At 45.5% G+C, this 24841-nt stretch overlaps 1 protein-coding gene across 3 annotated transcripts in view; it reads right to left on the bottom strand.

Annotated features, from left to right (window-relative positions):
* The window catches only part of SREK1 (splicing regulatory glutamic acid and lysine rich protein 1), a 117938-nt gene that overhangs the window by 74447 nt on the left and 18650 nt on the right, over window positions 1-24841 (bottom strand). For all 3 annotated transcript variants that reach the window (XM_069749578.1, XM_069749593.1, XM_069749584.1), the window contains exons 4-7: window positions 20244-20276; window positions 19472-19678; window positions 18683-18861; window positions 638-768 (exon numbers count right to left, since the gene is read on the bottom strand). In XM_069749578.1, coding sequence (XP_069605679.1) covers window positions 638-768; window positions 18683-18861; window positions 19472-19678; window positions 20244-20276 — 550 coding nt within the window. The remainder of the gene's footprint in view (window positions 1-637; window positions 769-18682; window positions 18862-19471; window positions 19679-20243; window positions 20277-24841) is intronic.

Below are 24841 nucleotides of genomic sequence, written 5' to 3'. Positions count from 1 at the left end.
GGAATGGAATGGCTGTCAGACATGTAGAGAAGCTGATTTTTATAAAACTTTGCAGTGGTCGCTTAATTTGTTGCCAAAGCTGTATATGTATATGTGCGTATATACCGTATTTTGTTGTATGATGTAGGAGCTGAGACCCTGATTCCAGCGATGTCACTTACTGGGCTGTCTTTCTATTTCAATAAATTCAATGTTTAATCAGCAGGAGATTATCAGTAGAGGACAAGCTGCCTTCTCCTGGTTGAACCCTACACTGATCAGCAGCTTCCTGTCAATATACAATGTACAGAGTAAGCTGCCAATCCACAGTGTGGACGGGTTTGTTCAAGGCTCAGTATTCCGAGCTCTGCAAAATCTCTAGCAGAGAAAACTGTGATTCTCTCTGCAGCTTACAGATGGGGGTGTTAAATAATTGACAAGACATTAATTCAAAATTCTCTTGGGGAATTTGAAAGTGTGTTTTCGGAATAAACCATCCCATCTTAAAAGATGACAAATCTGAACGTGTCAGGTTGACCTGTCCATGAATGTTAACAAAGTACAATACAGACGATGACAGCGGACATTATTTAGAAGAGAAAATAGCGGACGCCTACCCAGCGATATCAGAGACCGGAGTCAGCAGCAGGTGACGTACCTGGTTCGATGGCCTCTGAGATCAGGGACTGGGCTTCTCGTACACGCTTCATCACTTCTTCCAGCTCCTTTGCAGCAGCTTGTGGCGTCAGCTCGGGAGGCTTAACAATTGCATTATTGGAGTGATTTATTCTAGAAGGGGGTAAAAACGATTCTTAGCCTTAAGTTTTTTTTTATTTTTTTTTTTTTACATGGGAAAGAAAAAAATTAAATATTTTCTGCTCGTCATATTTCCAGCATATTTTGAACGGTTATAGAAAGTTTTCCATTGTTGCCCATGTCTCTGAGCTAAAGAAAATCAATGATATTGAAAATCACGTCCAATGACTAAAACCTCATGTGCTGTAATAGGCAGAAGCAGTTGGATTAGCAAAGGTGGAAAGGTGAAACAATAAAGGTAATGTGGGGAATACCCCCTTAGATTATGCAATAGTATCATATATAGAATCCTGGGGAGAGGTGAGAGAGATAACTTATCTTTCTCCTCTGTGGCTGCACAGCACCTCCTCTCCCTCCTGTAATGTACAGGCAGCTCAGCAGTCACAAGGGAGGGTGTGTAGGGCTGAAAGGGGGTCTCCTGTGTACAACCCTCCCTCTTGTTGTTGATTTTCAACGTCAGAACTCTCCCACTGATGACACTGGATAAATACTAATGAAGAAGTGAGCGAGTATGTGCAGGTCATGTGTCTAATGTTTATACGTGTGTGTGTGTGTGTGTGTGTGTGTGTGTGTGTGTGTGTGTGTGTGTGTGTGTGTGTGTGTGTGTGTACAGTCATGGACAAAAATTTTGAGAATGAGACAAATAATAATTTTTCCACAGTCTACTGCTTCATTTTTACTAATGGCAATTTGCATATACTCCTGAATGTCAGAGTGATCAGCTTAACAGCAATTACTGTACTTGCAAAGTCAATATTTGCCCAGAAAATGAACTTTAACCCCCAAAACACATTTCAACATCATTGCAGTCCTGCCTTAAAAGGAGCAGCTAACATCGTTTTAGTGATTTGATCCATTAACACAGGTGTGGGTGTTGATGAGGACAGGGCTGGCGATCAATCAGTCATGATAAAGTAAGAATGACATCACTGGACACTTTAAAAGGAGGCTGGTGCTTGGTATCATTGTTTCTCTTCAGTTAACCATGGTTATCTCTAAAGAAACACGTGCAGCCATCATTGCACTGCACAAAAATGGCCTAACAGGGAAGAGTATCGCAGCTACAAAGATTGCACCTCAGTCAACAATCTATCGCATCATCAAGAACTTCAAGAAAAGAGCTTCCATTGTTGTCAAAAAGGCTCCAGGGCGCCCAAGAAAGACCAGCAAGCGCCAGGACCGTATCTTAAAACTGTTTCAGCTGCGGGATCGGACTACCAGCAGTGCCGAGCTTGCTCAGGAATGGCAGCAGGCTGGTGTGAGTGCTTCTGCACGCACGGTGAGGCGGAGACTCTGAGCAAGGCCTGGTTTCAAGGAGGGCAGCAAAGAAGCCCCTTCTCTCCAGAAAAAACCATCAGGGACCGACTGATATTCTGCAAAAGGTACAGGGAGTGGACTGCTGAGGACTGATGAATCCCCTTTTCGATTGTTTGGGACATCTGGAAAACAGCTTATTCGGAGAAGAAGAGGTGAGCACTACCACCAGTCTTGTCTCATGCCAACTGTAAAGCATCCTGAAACCATTCATGTGTGGGGTTGCTTCTCAGCCAAGGCAATCGGCTCACTCACAGTCTTGCCTAAAAACACAGCGATGAATAAAGAATGGTACCAGAATGTCCTCCAAGAGCAACTTCTCCCAACCGTCCAAGAGCAGTTTGGCGCCCAACAATGCCTTTTCCAGCATGATGGAGCACCTTGCCATAAAGCAAAGGTGATAACTAAATGGATCATGGAACAAAACATAGAGATTTTGGGTCTATGGCCTGGAAACTCCACAGATCTTAATCCCATTGAGAACTTGTGGTCAATCATCAAGAGACGGGTGGACAAACAAAAACCAACAAATTCTGGCAAAATGCAAGCAATGATTATGCAAGAATGGACTGCTATCATTCAGGATTTGGTCCAGAAGTTGATTGAGAGCATGCCAGGGAGAATTGCAGAGGTCTTGAAGAAGAAGGGTCAACACTGCAAATATTGACTTGCTGCATTAACTCATTCTAACTGTCAATATAACCTATTGGTACTCATAATATGATTGCAATTATATTTCTGTATGTGATATAAACATCAGACAAACACTAATAAAAACCAGAGGGCAGCAGATCATGTGAAAATATAATTTTGGTGTCATTCTCAAAAATTTTGGCCATGACTGTACATACAGTTGTGGGCAAAAGTATTGACACACCTGCAATTCTGTCAGATAATACTCAGTTTCTTTCTGAAAATGATTGCAAACACAAATTCTTTGGATTCATTATCTTCATTTAATTTGTCTTAAATGAAAAAAAAAACATAAAAGAGAATGAAGCAAAAAGCAAAACATTGATCATTTCACACAAAACTCCAAAAATGGGCCACACAAAAGTATTGGCACCCTCAGCCTAATACTTGGTTGCACAACCTTTAGCCAAAATAACTGCGATCAACCGCTTCCGGTAACCATCAATGAGATTCTGACAATGCTCTGCTGGAATTTTAGACCATTCTTCTTTGGCAAACTGCTCCAGGTCCCTGATATTTGAAGGGTGTCTTCTCCAAACTGCCATTTTTAGATCTCTCCACAGGTGTTCTATGGGATTCAGGTCTGGACTCATTGCTGGCCAAGTCTCCAGTGCTTTCTCTCAAACCATTTTCTAGTGCTTTTTGAAGTGTGTTTTGGGTCATTGTCCTGCTGGAAGACCCATGACCTCTGAGGGAGACCCAGCTTTCTCACACTGGGCCCTACATTATGCTGCAAAATTTGTTGGTAGTCTTCAGACTTCATAATGCCATGCACACGGTCAAGCAGTCCAGTGCCAGAGGCAGCAAAGCAACCCCAAAACATCAGGGAACCTCCGCCATGTTTGACTGTAGGGACCGTGTTCTTTTCTTTGAATGCCTCTTTTTTCCTCCTGTAAACTCTATGTTGATGCCTTTGCCCAAAAAGCTCTACTTTTGTCTCATCTGACCAGAGAACATTCTTCCAAAACGTTTTAGGCTTTCTCAGGTAAGGTTTGGCAAACTCCAGCCTGGTTTTTATATGTCTCGGGGTAAGAAGTGGGGTCTTCCTGGGTCTCCTATCATACAGTCCCTTTTCATTTAGACGCCGACGGATAGTACGGGTTGACACTCTTGTACCCTCGGACTGCAGGGCAGCTTGAACTTGTTTGGATGTTAGTCGAGGTTCTTTATCCAGCATCCACACAATCTTGCGCTGAAATCTCTTGTCAATTTTTCTTTTCCATCCACATCAAGGGAGGTTAGCCACAGTGCCATGGGCTTTAAACTTCTTGATGACACTGCGCACGGTAGACACAGGAACATTCAGGTCTTTGGAGAAGGACTTGTAGCCTTGAGATTGCTCATGCTTCCTCACAATTTGGTTTCTCAAGTCCTCAGACAGTTCTTTGGTCTTCTTTCTTTTCTCGATGCTCAATGTGGTACACACAAGGACACAGGACAGAGGTTGAGTCAACTTTAACCCCTTCATAACCCAGCCTATTTTGACCTTAATGACCTGGCCGTTTTTTGCAATTCTGACCAGTGTCCCTTTATGAGGTAATAACTCAGGAACGCTTCAACGGATCCTAGCAGTTCTGACATTGTTTTTTCGTGACATATTGGGCTTCATGTTAGTGGTAAATTTAGGTAAATAAATTCTGCATTTATTTGTGATAAAAACGTAAATTTGGCGAAAAGTTTGAAAATTTCGCAATTTTCACATTTTGAATTTTTATTCTGTTAAACCAGAGAGTTATGTGACACAAAATAGTTAATAAATAACATTTCCCACATGTCTACTTTACATCAGCACAATTTTGGAAACAAAATTTTTTTTTGCTAGGAAGTGATAAGGGTTAAAATTTGACCAGCGATTTCTCATTTTTACAACGAAATTTACAAAACCATTTTTTTTAGGGACCACCTCACATTTGAAGTCAGTTTGAGGGGTCTATATGGCTGAAAATACCCAAAAGTGACACCATTCTAAAAACTGCACCCCTCAAGGTGCACAAAACCACATTCAAGAAGTTTATTAACCCTTCAGGTGCTTCACAGCAGCAGAAGCAACATGGAAGGAAAAAATGAACATTTAACTTTTTAGTCACAAAAATGATATTTTAGCAACAATTTTTTTATTTTCCCAATGGTAAAAGGAGAAACTGAACCACGAAAGTTGTTGTCCAATTTGTCCTGAGTACGCCGATATCTCATATGTGGGGGTAAATCACTGTTTGGGCGCACGGCAGGGCTTTGAAGGGAAGGAGCGCCATTTGACTTTTTGAATGAAAAATTGGCTCCACTCTTTAGCGGACACCATGTCACGTTTGGAGAGCCCCCGTGTGCCTAAAAATTGGAGCTCCCCCACAAGTGACCCCATTTTGGAAAGTAGACGCCCCAAGAAACTTATCTAGATGCATAGTGAGCACTTTAAACCCCCAGGTGCTTCACAAATTGATCCGTAAAAATGAAAAAGTACTTTTTTTCACAAAAAAATTCTTTTAGCCTCAATTTTTTCATTTTCACATGGGCAACAAGATAAAATGGATCCTAAAATTTGTTGGGCAATTTCTCCTGAGTACACCGATACCTCACATGTGGGGGTAAACCACTGTTTGGGCACATGGTAAGGCTCGGAAGGGAAGGAGCGCCATTTGACTTTTTGAATGAAAAATTATCTCCATCGTTAGCGGACACCATGTCGCGTTTGGAGAGCCCCTGTGTGCCTAAACATTGGAGCTCCCCCACAAGTGACCCCATTTTGGAAACTGGACCCCCCAAGGAACTTACCGTATTTCCCGGCGTATAAGATGACTTTTTGACCCCTAAAAATTGTCCCAAAAGTCGGGGGTCGTCTTATACGCCGGGTACGGCGTGTGCAGGGAGCGATCCTGCATTTCGGCGTGTGGTTCCCAGGGTCTGGAGGAGAGGAGACTCTCCTTCAGGCCCTGGGATCCACACACCGTATAAGATGACTGGGCGTATAAGATGACCCCCATCTTATACGGCGGGCATATCCCAAATTCCATATTTTATATGGAAAAGTTGGGGGTCGTCTTATACGCCCAGTTGTCTTATACGCCAGAAAATACGGTATCTAGATGCCTAGTGAGCACTTTAAACCCTCAGGTGCTTCACAAATTGATCCGTAAAAATGAAAAAGTCCTTTTTTTCACAAAAAATTTCTTTTCGCCTGAATTTTTTCATTTTCACATGGGCAATAGGATAAAATGGATCCTAAAATTTGTTGGGCAATTTCTCCCGAGTACGCCGATACCTCATATGTGGGGGTAAACCACTGTTTGGGCACACAGCAGGGCTCGGAAGGGAAGGCGCGCCATTTGACTTTTTGAATGGAAAATTAGCTCCAATTGTTAGCGGACACGATGTCGCGTTTGGAGAGCCCGTGTGCCTAAACATTGGAGCTCCCCCACAATTCACCCCATTTTGGAAACTAGACCCCCCAAAGAACTTATCTAGATGCATATTGAGCACTTTAAACCCCCAGGTGCATCACAGAAGTTTATAACGCAGAGCCATGAAAATAAAAAATAATTTCTCTATCGCCTTTCATTGGGGGACACAGGAACCATGGGGGTGTATGCTGCTGCCACTAGGAGGCTGACACTATGCAAATAAAAAGTTAGCTCCTCCTCTGCAGTGTACACCCCACCGACAGGAAGAAAGATATTCAGTTTAGCTTAGTGTCAGTAGGAGGTGGACACGGGTCTTTCATTAGACCCTTATCTACCTCAATGTGCGTCGTTTCCTTTCAGGTTTTTTCCGGAGGGATACAGGGTGAACAGTCACACCTGTAGTCCCACTATGCGGACTATGAGTACGGCGTGTACTGCTACCCCGTATCCTCATAGATCCCTCACCAGGACCAAGATCCTAGCACACAAGCGTGCTTAGAAGTCCGGTCCTGGCTCCGTCCCTCACCCACTCGCCCACCAGAGCCTGTCGGTTGGAGGAGACGAGGACGTCCATCAGCTCCCTGGACGTCTTGATATTTTCCCCAGAATGAGGTTAGTAAGGACGGCGTGGGATGTTTTAGGTAAGTATCCAAAGTACCTCTGAGTCCTTCCTCAGTTCCAGGGCAATCATTTGGGGGTCCCTTGGGATGTTTTTCCAGGCTGCCTTGACTTGGTTTTTCACTTTCACATGGGGCGGGGGTCTTCGCCCCATTCGCGTGGCAGCCGCGCTATGGCGGCCGCGCTGCCCTTTTTTCCCCCAGCCGCATTGTGCTCTGGCCTGGTGCGGCGGCCGTGTGGCAGCCGCTGCCTCTTTTCCCCTGCGGTCGCACTGTTTCTGCCCCGGCGCGGCGGCCTTAGGTAGCCGCACCGATTCCCTCTTACGGCCGCACTATTCTGCGCGCTGGCATACGGTGGCACCGTTTCTTCTGGTGCGGCGGCTTTGCTGGCACCGCGCCGCTTCCTATCCGGCCACACTGTGCCCTTTTGCCTCGGCGCGGCGACCTTGCAGGCAACCGCACCGCTTTTCCCGGCATCGGCACTTTACACGCTGCGCGGCCCTTCCCGGCGGCCACCGGCCTCAAATTTAGGCCCCGGCTTCTACCGGGGCCTACTTCCGGCTTCCTCCTCTGGCCACACCGTGCCCTTTTTGCCGCGGCACGGCAGCCTTGCAGGCAACCGCGCCGCTTTTCCCGGCGTCCGCACTGTTCCCGCCGCCGCGGCCCTTCCTGGCGGCCACCGGCCTCTAATTTAGGCCCCGGCTTCTTCCGGGGCCTACTTCCGGCGCCGCGTCCCCTCCCACTTCCTCTCTCTCGGGCGGGCTTTTCTCCCGCCCGATTATCACGGCAAGCTCCGCCCACCGTCGCCATCTTGGTGCTCCTGGCCTGGCGGTTAATCCCGCCCACCACTCCCAGGCAGCCACAGATACTTATTTCTGCGCCAGAAATGTTTTTCTTCGCCCATCTTAAGAGCGCAAATTTCTGGCGTTTTCACATCTCCCCACTGGCCTGCAGGCAAGCTACATCGGACAAGAGAGTGCATCAGATGTGTCTGCCTGTTCTCCTAGGGGCTATCGTTCCTGAGGAGCACCTTCCAAGTCGAGCAGCCTTCCATCCGGAAACCGCAGCGTCTGCCGTGAGTACCTCTGCACCGCAGTTTGACTCAATCCCCTGCCAGGCCCCCCCCCCGTCCCCTACTCTCCAGACATTTCCCTCAGGGGCCCCTTCGGGTTAATTTTAAAGGTGGTCTCTCCCGGCCTCCTACTTTTTCCTGTGCCTTACTGAAACACTTTCAGGGTTCGTCTTGTGACCCCAAGCTTCCCTCAGGCAGGCCCGCAGCAACCCACATTATGTTCACCGCCTAAGACTCCCCTGCTGCTCCGCCTCAGAGCGAAGTCTCCTCCCCAGGCTGGGCCTTCCCTCTATCTCTATCAGTAGCGGATCTCGCACGGGTGTCCCAGACCCTTGTGTCCGTGCTCGATCAGTTGCCCCTGCAGCCTTCCGTAGTAGCCAGCGGGTCGCTAGTAGCTCAGTCCGGGTATTCCATGCAGGCCGCGAAAGATCCAGACGGGAACGCCGGTCTGAGTTCTCTTCTCGGTCCATCTCACCCCACGGTCCTTCTCTGTGGTCGACTTCCCCCTGATCTCCTCCCCGGAGTCAGGTGAGGCCTCGGAGGATAATTTGGGGCCGAAGTTGAACCAAACCATAGCATGAGGGATATGGTTCAAAGCTTCATTGGAGCGTCCAGTCTGACCTATGGCATCAAAGATCCCTCTACGGAACCTGCAGATCAGGCGGTTTCGTTTAGACGGTCTAAACTACCTCCCAAGGGATTCGCTCCTCATCCTGACTCGAGGAGCTTCTGGCCAGAGAAAGAGAGAATTCGACCAGACGTTCTCAAAGAGGCAAGCGTCTTGGAGTCTCCTATTTCCTTCCTCCGGATCTCATCGCCAACCGGAACGAGAGGCGATAGAGAACGACCTCTCCCTCTGTGGATCCGCCGACTGCTAGACTTGCCACCAACACAGTCCTCACGCTGTCCGGTGGGGCGAATCTGACAGATTCCATCGATAAGATCATGGAATCCTTCGCGAATTCGGTTTTCGAAGCTGCCGCATCATCTCTATGCCCGGCTTTCGCTTCCATTTGGGTTTCGAAGTCTATGCGAAGGGGCTAAACAACTCCGTTGGGGCATTCAAGCCGGAGCTCCACCAGACTGGCTGGCGAAAGTTACCACACAGATTACTCGCTCTGTTTGGCTCAAGGGTCATCAAGAAGTCCCTTATGAGCCTGCCTTTTTCAAGGACCACGTCTTTTCGGTTCCAAGCTGGACTTAAATTATCAAGGACGCCACTGGTGGCACCAGTTCTCTTCTTAGGCGGCAACTTCGGTCCTTTCGGCCCTCTTTTTTGTCGTTTTCGCGGCATCTGACTCCTGTTTCGCAACAGCAGAGGCCACAGGCGCATTAAGAGAAGAAGGTATTCTTCGACTCACTCCTTCCTGGTGTTCCCGCTACTCCTAAGGTGGATTCTCCAGGTCCAGGACTGGAGATTCCACCTAGGCAGGACCCACGACTAGGCCCCAGCCAGTTTCCTAGGCTGGGCAGCCGTTCTCCTGTTCCCCAGGGATGTCTTTGTCTCCTCAACAGAGAACGCATGGGCCAGGGAACTTGTATCCTCTGGAGACAAAATAGATTAATTTCACGGTCCTGGGATCGTTTTCTCTAATCCCAACCTCCAAGAGACCCCGTTCTAGTCCTGGGTTTCTTTACAGCCATTGTTTCCCTCCTTAAATCCGGGGTAACATTCCCGTCCCTGAACAGGAACGGTTCACAGGCTTCTCTTCGAACCTATTTGTACTGAAAGAGGACGACAAGGTTCGTCCCAGTCCGGATCTCAAATTGCTGAACAGGAAGTTTCGTCTGAGACTCTTCAGGAGGATATTCCCTCGTTCAGTAATCACTTCCATGGAGGCTCAGGAATTTCGGTTTCAGGCCCCCGAAAGTCTCCCGACACTCTAGCCGTTGCGGTGGCTCGTCAACAGGAAGAAGTTCCGTCTTGTTGCTCCAGGGTTCTCGGCTCCCCTCCTTTCTGATGGACCATAAAGGTCCTAAGGAGGTTGGTTGCAACATCGGAAGCTTTTTTCCCCTTTGCCCGTTTCATTCAAGACTTCTTCAGCAGGCTATTCTATCACAGGAGGACAGGTCCGTCTTCTCCCTGCATCGTCCAATCCGTCTTTCTACCGGGATCAAACGGTTCCTCCACTGGTGGCCGAGGTCTCTGCTCTTATCCCAAAGCAGATCCTTCACAGCATACCCTTCCTTCCAGTTTCCTGGCAGGTGGTGACGACGGTCGCCAGCCTTCTCGGCGGAGGTGTGGGGCTTTGTCACCTGTTCTTTTCATGCTTGTTGGTCGGCACAGGAGTCCTCTCTGCCGATCAATGTCCTCGAGTTCCGGATCTTCCTTCTGTCTTTCCTTCACTGGGTAAGGATTCTCAGCAGCCTGCCAATTCGAATCCAGACAGACAATGACACAGCAGTCGCATATGTCAACCACCAGGGGTCGACGCGGAGTTCTCTGGCTCCGGCCGAGATTCCAGGATCCTCTTCTAGACAGAGGCAACGGTCCTGGTGAGATCCTCAGGGCAGGTCCCCGGCGTGGACATTTTGGCCGCCGTCTTCCTCGGCCGCGAGGGCCTCGCGGCAGGAGAATGTTCCTTCAGGTGGTCTCTTATCGGATTGCTCTTCGTTGGGGGACTCCAGAGGTGGTCCTCACGGCGTCCCGATTGAGCAGGAAGGTCCCTCGGGTCGTCCCAAGGTCCTGCGATTCTCTCGCAGTGGTGTTGACATTTTGGCCATTCCTTGGTCGCAGTTCCTGCTCCCCTATCGGTTCCCACCCCTCCCCTTGCTTTCCAAGCTGTCGAGAAAGATCAAGGCAGGATGGGTGTCGGTCATTCTGATCGTCCCGGATTGGCCCAGGAGGTCTTGGTTTGCAGACATCGTCAATCTTCTCGCGGACACCCCTGGTGCCTTCCAAACAGACCCAATCTGCTGTCTCAGGGTCCGATCTGCCACCCGCATTATCGGTCGCTCAGTTTAACGGCGTGGCTGTGGACTCCACAGTTTTAAGAGCGTCCGGCCTTTCGGCCCGGATGAGTCACACTATAATCCAGGCTAGGAAGCCTTCGTCTTCTTCCAGGATCTACTATCGTACCTGGAAGGCTTACTTTCGTTGATGCGAGTCCAACCGCTTTTCACCTATGTCCCTTTTCGCTGCCTTCCATTTGGTTTTCCTTCAGGCAGGACTGGATTCGGGCTTCGCTCTCTTCCCTAAAGGGCCAGTTTCCTTCGCTCTTCTTCCCTTTAAGAAGACTTTATCTTCTCAGCCACAGGTTAAGACCTTCCTTCAAGGAGTAGTCCACGCTGTCCCTCCGCTCAGGGCCTCTGTGGATTCATGGGATTAAAAGGTTGTGTTGGTTGTTCTTAGGGGTTCCCCCCCTTTGAGCCTCTCAGGCAGTTTTCCCTGTCAGTTCTATCTCGGAAGGTGGCTTTTCTCAGGTCCATCTCTTCGATCCGCCGCGTTTTTGAGTTGACGGCCATTTCCTGCCGACCTCCTTTCTTGATTTTTCCACCAGGATAAGGTGGTCCCAGGCCTCCGCCTTCCTTCCTTTCTCGAGGTGGTTTTCATCTTTCCACCTCAACGAGGACTTCGTTCTACCTTCCTTTTGTCCAGCTCCGACTCATCCTCTGGAGCGATCGTTGAACAGGCTGGACCTTGTCAGGGCAGTAAGGATCTCCCTGGCTAGCACGGCCGCTTTCCGAAAGATGGATTCTCTTTTCGCCATCCCTGATGGCGTGCGTAGAGGCCTGCCGGCTTCCAAGGCGACGATTGCTCGCTCGATCAGAATGGCAATTTTGGAAGCTTACCGGGTCAAGCACAGAGGGCCCCCTCCTGAGATGAAGGCTCACTCTACCCGGGCAGTCGGCGCTTCCAGTGCGGTACGTCACAGGGCTTTCGCAGACAGCTTTGCAAAGCGGCAACCTGGTCTTCCATCCACACGTTTCGCCGAACTACGGCGGACTCCAGCCTGGGCAGAAGGATCCTGCAGGCGGCAATGGTGAGTCCTCTGACCTGATGGAAGTCTGTTTTTCCCACCCCAGGGACTGCTTTGGGACGTCCCATGGTTCCTGTGTCCCCCAATGAAAGGCGATAGAGAAAACAGGATTTTTGGTTGCTTACCGTAAAATCTGTTTCTCGGAGCCTTCATTGGGGGACACAGCACCCTCCCAAGTTGAACAGCTCTGTTTACTGTCTACGTTTGAGTTCTTTGAACACTCTGAGTGTTTGAAGCTGTTAATCTGTGAAGCGCCATGGATTTTGTTGGCGCTATATAAAGTTTATTATTATTATATTATTATTTCTCTTTTACACGTTGCTTCTCCTACTACTTTCTCACTAACTGAATATCTTTCTTCCTGTCGGTGGGGTGTACACTGCAGAGGAGGAGCTAACTTTTTATTTGCATAGTGTCAGCCTCCTAGTGGCAGCAGCATACACCCCCATGGTTCCTGTGTCCCCCAATGAAGGCTCCGAGAAACAGATTTTACGGTAAGCAACCAAAAATCCTGTTTTTTCTTTCCTCAAAAATGATTTTTTAGCCTGGAATTTCCTATTTTGCCAAGGGTAATAGGAGAAATTGGACCCCAAATGTTGTTGTCCAGTTTGTCCTGAGTACGCTGATACCCCATATGTGGGGGTAAACCACTGTTTGGGCACATGCCGGGGCTCGGAAGTGAAGTAGTGACGTTTTGAAATGCAGATTTTGATGGAATGCTCTGCGGGCGTCACGTTGCGTTTGCAGAGCCCCTGATGTGGCTAAACAGTAGAAACCCCCCACAAGTGACCCCTTTTTGGAAACTAGACCCCAAAAGGAACTTATCTAGATGTGTGGTGAGCACTTTTAACCCCCAAGTGCTTCACAGAAGTTTATAACGCAGAGCCATGAAAGTAATAAATATGTTTTCTTTCCTCAAAAATAATTTTTTAGCCCAGAATTTTTTAATTTTCCCAAGGGTAACAGGAGAAATTTGACCCCAATATTTGTTGTCCAGTTTCTCCTGAGTACTGTGATACCCCATGTGTGGGGGTAAACCACTGTTTGGGCACACGTCAGGGCTCAGAAGGGAAGTAGTGACTTTTGAAATGCAGACTTTGATGGAATGGTCTGCGGGCGTCACGTTGCGTTTGCAGAGCCCCTGGTGTGCCTAAACAGTAGAAACCCCCCACAAGTGACCCCATTTTAGAAACTAGACCCCCCAAGGAACTTATCTAGATATGTGGTGACCACTTTGAACCCCCAAGTGCTTCACACACGTTTACAACGCAGAGCCGTGAAAATAAAAAATCATTTTTCTTTCCTCAAAAATGATGTTTTAGCAAGCAATTTTTTATTTTCACACGGGTAACAGGACAAACTGCGCAACAATTACTGGGGTCCAATTTCTCCTGAGTATGCTGGTACCCCATATGTGGGAGTAAACCACTGTTTGGGCACACGTCGGGGCTCGGAAGTGAGGGAGCACCATTTGACTTTTTGAATACAAGATTGGCTGGAATCAATGGTGGCGCCATGTTGCGTTTGGAGACCCCTGATGTGCCTAAACAGTGGAAACCCCTCAATTCTACCTCCAACACTAACCGCAACACACCCCTAACCCTAATCCCAACTGTAGCCATAACCCTAATCACAACCCTAACCACAACCCTAATTCCAACCCAGACCAGTGTTTCCAGCCATGGCCGATGATATTGCAGCATCGGCCATGGCTGGATTGTAATATTTCACCAGTTTTAATACGTGAAATATTACAAATCGCTCTGATTGGCAGTTTCACTTTTAACAGCCAATCGGAGCGATCGGAGCCACAGGGGGGTGAAGCCACCCCCCCCTCCCCCCCGGGCTGTACTACCACTCCCCCTGTCCCTGCAGATCGGGTGAAACTGGAGTTAACCCTTTCACCCGATCTGCAGGGACGCGATCATTCTGTGACACAGCATATGCATCACAGGTCGGATTGGCACCGACTTTCATGACGCATACGCTGTGCCACAGGTCGGGAAGGGGTTAATCCATGTCAACTGGCTGCAAGTGTGATTTAGTTATTGCCAACACCTGTTAGGTGCCACAGGTAAGTTACAGGTGCTGTTAATTACACAAATTAGAGAAGCATCACATGATTTTTCGAACAGTGCCAATACTTTTGTCCACCCCCTTTTTTATGTTTGGTGTGGAATTATATCCAATTTGGCTTTAGGACAATTCTTTTTGTGTTTTTTCATTGAAGACAAATTAAATGAAGATAATAATACCAAAGAATTTGTGATTGCAATCATTTTCAGAAAGAAACTGAGTATTATATGACAGAATTGCAGGGGTGTCAATACTTTTGCCCACAACTGTATGTATATAATGTGTATATGTGCAGGTCATGTGCTTGTATGATGTGTATGCAAAGTGGGGAAAATAAGTATTTGATTCACTGCCGATTTTGCAAGTTTTCTCACCTGCAGAGAATGTAGAGGTCTGTAATTTTTATCGTAGGTAAACTTCACCTGTGAGAGACATGTTTATCCTATATTTTTAACCTAGTACAGGTTGCTAGTCTGTTGCTCTGCCTTTTTTAGTCTGACATAAGGCATCCATTTTTTATCCATTTGTTTATGAATTAATACAATTTTGCTGTTTCAATATACATTCTATGTTTCCTGTTTGGTTTCTCTTAAACAATTTGAAATGGAGTGTGAACTATGTGGTTTAGGTAAGGCCATGTGCACACGTTGCGGCAGTTTTCCATGCGGTGTACAGTACAATGTTAACCTATGGAAAACAAAAACCGCTGTGCACATGCTGCGGAAAAAAACGCGCTGAAACGCTGCGGTTTATTTTCCACAGGATGTCAATTCTTTGTGCGGAATCCGCAGCGGTTTGGCGCCTGCTCCATATTAAAAATCCGCAGGTGTCTAAAACCACAGTGGAAACCGCACAAAAAAACCGCGATAAATCCGCAGTACTTTTTGCACTGCGGATTTAATCAAATCCGCTGCGGAAAAATCCGCAATGGAATCCGCAACGTGTGCACATGGCCTTATTCATGGACTTATATGTATGTGTATATGTATAACGTATATAATGTTTATATGGGGGCCAGAAATGAGACACGTGGGGTACAGGATGTGGGACAAATGGGGGCCAGGATGTGGGACATTAGCCTATAAATGTAGGGGCTAATTAAGGGATATTATTAATGTTGTGATGATTTTATTTTAAAGGATGCTGTTTTCAATAGGGAGGGGGTCCTGTTACTGTGGAAGGCGGCACTATGTCACTTTTTTCATCTGACGTAGGGTAGAAGTTGGAGAATGTGCTCTGGTAGCGGTGCTCTAGATAAACTTATTTTCTGCAGAGACGATTCCTGGTTTTAAGAAGTTATGGCGGTCTGCGCTGGATGAAGAAAAAGCGAAGATCAAAGACCAACTAGAGACGTCACAGGTGAGTCAGTGTGCTACCTGTACACTGACACTATACACTGTGTACTACGTGCAGAGCTCCTGCAGAGCTCCTGTGTATAATGGCACTTATGGTAATATTAGTATTTTTTTTTTGTTATCATCAGCATTGTAGTATTCGGTCACTATGTGGTGGTAACATGTGGTCCGGTCATGCTGTGGTGGTATTTGTTCCTTGTATGTGGTATTATTTGGTCACTAAGTGGTGGTAATATGTGGTCTGGTCATGGTGTAGTGGTATTTGTTCCTTGTATGTTGTATTATTTGATCACTATGTGGTAGTAATATGTGGTCTGATCATGGTGTGGTGGTATTTGTACCTTGTATGTGGTATTTTTCGTCATTTTAAAGGTTTGTGACACATTCGGTTGAAGAAAAATAAATAAAAATATACCCTAAAAATAAAAAAAGTATTGGAAATGATAAGAAAAGTCTAATAGGCTAGAGTAGAGTAGAGCCCTGCTGAAAGAGTCTACCTTGTTGTGGTTGCACGCTTAAAAAATCTTTTGGCCAAAAAAAAGCTGACTACTATGTATGTGATATGGTGTTTGCTAGGAACTGTTAATGTGTTTTTGAGGAGACTGCAGTGCAGAAGTGGAGTTTTTCCAAGAGTGGGTGGTGGGACTGTGGAAGGGTCAAGTGGTGGAAGCGGACCTGGGGTGGAGCCTGGGCAGAGTCTCAAGGGGGCCCTGAAATTCGTGGTGGCAGCTCTGGTGTTGAGCATGGGTCACTAAAGCTTACATAAGCTTGCAATAAGAAATATGTACTCAAATGGAGTCTGTTAGCCCAAACTCACATATGCAAGCTTTCCAGGGGATTTAGCCCCTATAGGAAAATTGCCACTTGAAGGGGTTGTACAGGTTTGATCTAAAAGTCTGCAGTCACTCTATATGACTGCAAACTTGTGAATTCGCACAAGTAAATCTCTGAATGACGTGATTCAGAAGAAATCCGAAGGATCTATTTTACTCTGGACTCGTCTGGCCTCTCTTCAGCGGTGTCCTTCTTTTCTGAATTGCATAAAACTGTGGCCGACCGCACTTTTATGCACACCCAAAAAGACGGACACTGTTGGATCATAGGCCAGTGTCCACAGTGCCTCCATCTGCTTCATTATAGTGAATCTTCCACCAGAGGTACGGCTTGAATCACGTATTTCAGAGATTTACACGGAAACCCCGGTGTAAGCGCTCAGCACAGGATAATTGTGAGCCCATGATTGGGATGCAAAATGAACAAATCAACCGCAGGTGAAGAATTGGCTTTGTTTTTTACGCCTTTCCTCGTGGGTATGATTAGATGACTTCATTCTTCGGGTCAGTGCTATTACAGCAATAACAGATTCATATCAGTTTTTTATATTTGGCTGCTGACACACTATCAAATGTTTTTTTTTTTTTTATAAAAGCAAGTTTTTGCATCGCCATATTTGAGATATACAATTCTCTTATATTACTGCTGACAGACTCATATTTGGGCTTGCTTTTTGCAGAACGAGTTGACATTTTTATTGGTACCATTTTCCATTCTAAGGCAAATAATTTTTAGGCATAAAATTTTTTGACCAATTTCTGTTCCAATTTTTGGGAGGCAGAAGGAACAAAGCAGCAATTCAGAAATATTCCTTTTTTGTTTATGCAGTTCACCGTGTGGTAAAAGTGATACGACTGCTATATTCCCCGGGGCAGTACGATTACAGCAATACCACATTCAGAATGTTTTTGTGCTTTTACACAATAAAAACTATTTTACAGGTACAAGAATAGTTTTTGCATTGCTTTAGTCTGAGAGCTACAGCTTTATTAGGTCTCAGCTGATGGAGCTCTATTAGGGCTTGTTTTCAGCTATACCATTATAATTTACATTCAACTTTTTGATCATTTTTCATTCCACTTTTTGTTTTTGGTGAGTTTTCTGAAGGGGTTAAATAGCGTGACAGTTTTAGAAATCAGTTAGTTCCGAACACAGTGATACCAAATAAGTGTCTAAATAAATATTCGTATTTATTGGTATAATATATTTTAAAAAATGTTTAATTAGTCCCTCTTTGGGAACTACCTTTTATTACTCTGATCACTGATATAATGCCTCCTAAATCTTGCAATCGATATTGGGTTAAACAGACGAAGATATGCAGGCAACACTCCCGGCTGAAACTGCCGAAGCTCAGCCATTACTTAAGTCAAGCTCCCAGCACCCATTGAGTATGCACAGCTCCTGTGCTGGGCATGATTGCCATGATATACCTATACGTCGTTAGTCGGGAACCCCTGCTCAACCATGACGTACAGGTACATCACGTGTCATGAAGGGGTTAAAAATACTCTCTATCCTCAAGAATAGTGATGAGCGAGTGTACTCATTGCTCGGGTGGTCTCCGAGTATTTGTAACTGCTCGGAGATTTAGTTTTCATCGCCTCAGCAGCATGATTTACAGCTACTAGCCAGCTTGAACACATGTGGGGATTCCCTAGTAACCAGGCAAACCCCACATATACTCAAGCTGGCTAGCAGCTGTAAATCATTCAGCTGCCGATATGAAAACTAGATCTCCGAGCAGTTACAAGAAATCACCCGAGCAACGAGTACACTCGCTCATTACTACTGAAATACAGATTAATTTTAGTTTACAGCTCATTGCCAAAATTACTGGCTACAATGCAGTTCCAACATGGACGGCTACCTAGGCAAACAGCATGCGGCTTGATCGGGCTCTATGCTTTACAGTTTGCTTCCGCTACTCTGAAGCTGGCCGAATTGCTTGCTATGACCAGACTCAGTCCTCCTACACTTCCCCCATGCAGCAGAGGCAAAGATGTCTCTGTTAGCAGACGGGGTGACAGCACAGATCAGACCAGCAGCATGTCCATGCTGCTAGTCTGAACTGTAAATTTTCAAGTGTGCACTGTCCACAGCAAAGCAGGAGGCTGAGAGGAAGAGGAGTGATGCGTTCCTAAAGTTAGATCCGGAGACAACCCCTTTGAAATTCAGATTCTGCAGAACCCAGGCAGCAACCGGAGTGCAATTTTTATAGGTACTATTTCCTATACAATTCTTTGTGCTTAGATAAAACTGAAAGTTTGGGCTGACAGCATCTCCACATAGTAGTAATATCTGCACTTTAATCTATGTTCACACATTACGACTTTGTTCTTAACATGGCTATAACAGCTATGCCCAGTTTCAGTAAGGATTCAGCTTTTTCTGACGTCATTAATAATACTGTAATCTGCAATAATCTTTGCAAACAAAAAAAAATGCTGGAATCCTCTTGATGGATAGTATAAAACAAATATGTGAACTGAGCCTTAAATTCACGTTACATGTCAAGATAGGAAAAACTATTTAGATTACTTCTACTTACTTCAGAGGTCTATCACCAAACATAACGCCATTGAATGTCAAGGCCCTTATCACGGAGTTCTGGTCAGAGAATTCTACGAAAGCAAAACGAGTCGGCTGTGTTTCATCTCCAGCCATCCGGACAAATCTGACATCTCCTACTGGTTTAAAAAACTCTAGTAGCTGTTCTGCTGTAGCCGTCTGAAAAACATGGAAAAATCAAGAAAATCATAAACGTGCATGTCAGTTACTAATGAAATCAAGCTTTTACAGTATAATAATAATAATAATAATAATAATAAGGTGATAGCTGAACGACCGGGTCAGAGCATCTCGAAAACAGCAGTTCTTGTAGGTTGATCCCTAGGCAGTGGTTAGTTCCTAGCAAAAGTATAAGTGAAACAACAGGGTCATAGGCACCGAAGGCTTATTAATGGATGTGGGAAACAAAGCTTAACCCGAACTGTAGCAAATTGCTAAAAATGATTGTTAACTATGATAGATAGATATCAGAACACACAGTGAGAATGAAGTTGCATGATGGAAGACTAAAGCCAGAGTTAACCCGTCCACTGCCAAAAGTGCACACTAGGCACATGAGCATCAAAACTGGACCATGGAGCAATGGAAGGTAGTGACCTGATGAATCAATAAACATTGATGTTTATTTACATTTATTTGCATCGTGAGTGGATGGGGACATCATTTATTATTTTTATTCAGCCATTTGTATTTCCTGGCTTAATGAAAAATAATGAGATCTTTTGTAGCTAGTGTAAGGTGCTGCAAAACAATTTGAGAAACTGACTACCTGGGAATTTAGGTTTCCAACATAAATCGTTCTCCTGATTTCATCAACCTTTGTGGGGTCAACGTTTCCCATTAAAGGTGGCTGCTGTAAATCAGAAAGTGAAGATACGGCAGGTGCTAGAGCTGGAAGAACTGGTGCAAGAGCCGGAATAACTGGTTCCAGTGGTGTTGGTAATGTCGCTGCCAAAGTGGTGAATGGGACAGTGAGCTACAAACAAAATGAAAAGTCAGGTTACTCAATCGGTAAAAGAAGCAATGGTTTCATCTGTAATTTGAGGAAAGTCACTTTTTTTTTTATTTTATTTTTTTATTTAGAGCTTAGGCTTCAAGAAAGATAGTAGTAAATCATGGTAATCACTAGCCAAAGGAATCCACAGTTGTAACCACAGTAATCCGATGATCAGCGAAAGAGATGGTTTTGGAGAAGAGGAAAATTCCTTTAATCGTAATAACAATTTGAGTATGTTGACATAAGAATTGTTTCCATAGGGATTTACTGGCTAAAAAATCCAATGCTGTTTTTGGCGTGGATGTTAACACACTTTTGTGTCAAATTTGGTGCGGTTTCCATAGAGAAAGCCCTCAAGAATTGACATGTATTTTTAAGCTGAAAAATAGATTTAGAAAAAGAGCACCATGTGCATTTTCTCTTTGAAAATAGGAGGTTTTCTCAATGAGTTTTTTAAGCGGATTTTGATTGTGGCTATGGAGTAGAATCCACATAAAAAATACTGTCTGAACATACTCAAACTTTAGCTTTTAGTTTTACTTACCAGTGGTACGTCCAATTTCTCTCTTCGCAGAACCTAAGATCAGATAAATTACGAGCTGATGATATGCAAATAAGTGAACAAAGCATTTGCTGACAAGTAGTGAAGAAACAAAAGGTAGGAGTGTCACATTGCATCTAAAGATTTAGTATTGTGACATGCAACTTACCGGGAAATTGAAGCACAAACATCTTCAAATGTGTTCGATTTTCTGTTGCATGCAACTCACTTGCGGTTTCTTTCTTGTACCTTTGTGTCTTTTTTCATCTTCATCTGTCCATTTGTGCACTCAGCTTCAAACAGATGAATGGCCAGTCCCTTTCTTATTTGCTAAAATTAATTTCCCAGCAGCACTTTTTTCTCTTCAGTGCTGCAGGCCCCTCCACCCTTTTTAGTGTGCTCCTGAGTAGTCTACTCCTCTGAATTACCATCAAGCTAATCTAAAGGTATCGTCACACTAAGTGACGCTGCAGCGATACCGACAACGATCCGGATCGCTGCAGCGTCGCTGTTTGGTCGCTGGAGAGCTGTCACACAGACAGCTCTCCAGCGACCAACGATCCCGAGGTCCCCGGTAACCAGGGTAAACATCGGGTAACTAAGCGCAGGGCCGCGCTTAGTAACCCGATGTTTACCCTGGTTACCATCGTTAAAGTAAAAAAAAACAAACACTACATACTTACCTACCGCTGTCTGTCCTCGGCGCTCTGCTTCTCTGGTCTGGCTGTGAGCACAGCGGCCGGAAAGCAGAGCAGTGACGTCACCGCTCTGCTTTCCGGCTGCTCGGCGCTCACAGCCAGACCAGAGAAGCAGAGCGCCGAGGACAGACAGCGATAGGTAAGTATGTAGCGTTTTTTTTTTTTTTTACTTTAACGATGGTAACCAGGGTAAACATCGGGTTACTAAGCGCGGCCCTGCGCTTAGTAACCCGATGTTTACCCTGGTTACCAGCGAAGACATCGCTGAATCGGTGTCACACACGCCGACTCAGCGATGTCTACGGGGAGTCCAGCGACGAAATAAAGTTCTGGACTTTCTTCCCCGACCAGCGACAGCACAGCAGGGGCCTGATCGCTGCTGCCTGTCACACTGGACGATATCGCTAGCGAGGACGCTGCAACGTCACGGATCGCTAGCGATATCGTCTAGTGTGACGGTACCTTAAGGGTAGGATATCCTGCCTGACCGATCTTACCATCTGCCAGCTACATCAGTATACAGTGGCATGTAAAAGATTGAGCACCCCTGGTCAAAATGGCTGCTATTGTGAAGCAAGTTGAAGATGCACTATCTCTAAAAGGACTAAAGTTAACGGCTTCACGACTTTCGTGTGCACAGGATTTGTGCGCAAAATCGCCAGCTTTTCAGCTGATACTCGGCACTCACTGCCAGGAGCGATGCCCGCTCAAAATCTATGTAGCACCTGTGCCTTCAAGGTGCTCACCACAAGTCTAGATAAATTCCTTGAAGGGTCAAGTTTAAAAAATGAGGTCCTTCATTTAGGCACATTAGGGGCTCTCCAAATGGGACATGATAGCCGCAGACCATTCCATCAAAGTCTGCGTTCCAAAACGTCACGCCTCCTTTTTCTAAGCCCTGCAGTGCGCCCAACAGTAGTTTTTCCCCACATATGGGGTATTTGTGTACTCAGGAGAGATTGATCAACCACAACAAATTTTGGGTTCCATTTTCTCCTGTTACCCTTGTGAAAATAAAAAAATTGGGGCTGAAAGATCATTTATGTGGGGAAAATATGAGTTTTCATTTTCATGGCTCTACATTGTAAACTTCTGTGAAGCACCTGGAGATTCAACACAAAACTAAATTCATTCCTTAAAGAGTCTAGTTTCCAAAATGGGGTAACTTGTCAGGGGGTTTCCACTGTTTAGGCACATCAGGGGCTCTGCAACCGGAACATGGCATCCGCTAATGATTCCAGGAAATTTTGCATTCAAAAAGTCAAATAGCGCTCCTTCCCATGTGAGATTGCTTGTGTGTCCAAACAGCAGTTTTCCCCAACATATGGAGTATCGGCGTACTCAGGAGAAGTTGCACAACAAACTGCATGGTGCAATTTCTCGTTACAATTGTGAAAATAAAAAATTGGAGCTAAAGAAAAAAATGTGGAAAAAATTCGATTTTTTTTTGTTTTCACGGCTCAATGTTATACATTTCTGAGAAGCACCTGAGGGTTCAAAGTGCTCATCACACATCTAGGTAAGTTTCATGACAGATCAAGTTTCCAAAATGGGTTCACATGTGGGGACATGTGGGAAAATTATGTTTCAAAAATTGTGCTGATGTAAAGTAGACATGTGGGAAATGTTATTTATCAACTATTTTGTGTGACGCAACTCTCTGGTTTAAGGGAATACAAATTAAAAGTATGAAAATTGCAGCATTGTCTAAATTTTAGTCCAATTTCCGAATTTTTCTCACAAATAAACACAAGTCTTATCGAACAAATTTTACCACTATCATGAATTACATCGTGAAGAAAACAATCTCAAAATCAGTGGAATCCGTTGAAGTGTTCCAGAGGTATTACCAGAAAGTGACACTGGTCAAAATTGTTAAATTCGGCCTGGCCATGAAGGTTAAAACAGGCTTGAGGGTTGAAAGGGATAAAGATTACATATTTGCTTTGCACTTTAGCTGTGCTTTGCACTTTTGCCCCCCAAAACATCTATATATATATATAATTTTAAAAATTACAAAAAGGAAGTGGGCTGATGCAAAAGTTGGAGCACCCTACATGGTTACTACCTAGTGGCACCCAATTTTGCAAATATCAGTTTAACGCTTTTATGCAGCCAGACAAGAGTCTTTCAATTCTTGTTTGAGGGATTTTGAACTTGAAAAGGTAGGCAGGGCTCCAGCTGATCTATGACTTCCTCCTCTTCAATTTGACAGAAGGGGGTGCCAGCGGCACCAGTGCTGATTAAGTGCCAGGCTAACGTGTCACAATGACTGCACAGGAGCACCAGGGAGAGCCAGTGGACTGCCGGGAACGGCGCCGGCACGGGAGAGAATAAGCTGTTTTATCAGGGCCAAGTGTGGGTATGAGAAGGGGCTGTCCTAGTAGTGGACATCTTCTTTAATGGATGGCGAGATGTTTTTTTCCTGAAATTCTGCGCTGTTTTTTCTACACACAAACCTTTGATCATACCAGAAAGTTCTATTTTTACCTCATTAGTTCACAGGACTCGGTTTCCAAAATGCATCAGGCTTGTTTAGATGTTCTTTTGCATACTTCTGATGCAGAATTTTATGGTGAAGATGCAGGAGAGGTTTTCTTCTGATGACTCTTCCATGAAGGTTACCTTACTTTGCGGTTTATAAAACGCACCGGATTATAAGACGCACCCAAATTTTGAGGAGAAAAATAGGAAAAAAACCTTTTTTTTAATAAAATGGTGGTGCTTCTTACAATCCACGTGTCTTATTGCTTACCGGGGGTGGTGGCTGCGGTGAAACGGGGTCCCAGGGTCGCTGCTGGCGGAGGCAGGAGTGGGGCGATGCTGCAGACCCCAGCATGGGAGAAAGGGGTGTTCGGATGTGCGACGCTGCGAGTGTTTGGTGGTGCGGGGGCTCAGTCGACATTTTGTGAAAGCCAGGAGTTCACGAGATCTCATCTCCCAAGATCTTGGTGCCGAGATCTCCATCTGTGCATGTGCTGCCTCCGGCAGCCATTTTCCCGGAGTCCACCGCAATGTAAACCATGGAAATGAGGGGCTCCCAGGCTTTCACAAAATGCCGGCAGTGCTCCCGTACCACCGAACATCTGCAGTGTCACACCTCCAAACACCCCCTCATCCCAGCCTGCAGCAATGCAACACTCTTGCCTCCTCCAGCAGCGACCCTGGCACCCTGTTCCACCACGACCGGTAAGGTATATTCGATTTATAAGATGCACCCCCATTTTCCCCAAAAAATTTTTTGGGGAAAAGTGAGTCTTATAATACGAAAAATACGGTATATTTGTGCAGGGGTCTGTGAACTGTAGAACAATATACCACAACTCCAGAGTCTGATAAACCTTTCTGAAGGTCTTCTGAAGTCAAGCAGGGAGTTCCGATTTGCCTCTCTAGCAATCCTACGAGCAACTCTCACTGAAATTTTGGTTGGTCTTCCAGACGTTATTTTGACCTCCACTGTTCCTGTTAACTGCCATTTCTTAATTACATTTCCAACTGAAATGAGGAAAGGGCAACTTGAAAACGCTTTACTATCTTCTTATAGCCTTCTCTTGCTTAGTGGAACTTCGCCATTTTCAGAGTGCTAGGCAGCTGCATAGAGGAACCCAAGGCTTCTGTTTCTGACACAAGGTTAGAGGAAGCTGGGTTTTTATAAAACTGGGAAACTTGCATCACCTAGCCTTTCCTAACGATGATAGTGAACAAGCTATAACCCTAACAGGTAATTAAGGTCTGAAACATTGGTCAAAGTTATCGGAGCACGCAAATCTCAAAAGGTGCCCACACTTTTGTATTGGCCCATTTTCCTGTTTGGAATTTTTTTTTAAAAAGTAAAGAAATACGAGTTGTTGTTTGTTTGCTTGGTTTTTTTTGGAGGGGGGGCTAAAATACAAAGGAAATTTG

This window comes from Ranitomeya imitator, chromosome 1 (assembly GCF_032444005.1).
Source record: "Ranitomeya imitator isolate aRanImi1 chromosome 1, aRanImi1.pri, whole genome shotgun sequence".
Lineage (NCBI taxonomy): Eukaryota > Metazoa > Chordata > Amphibia > Anura > Dendrobatidae > Ranitomeya > Ranitomeya imitator.
This window is presented reverse-complemented; position numbering and strand designations above follow the sequence as displayed.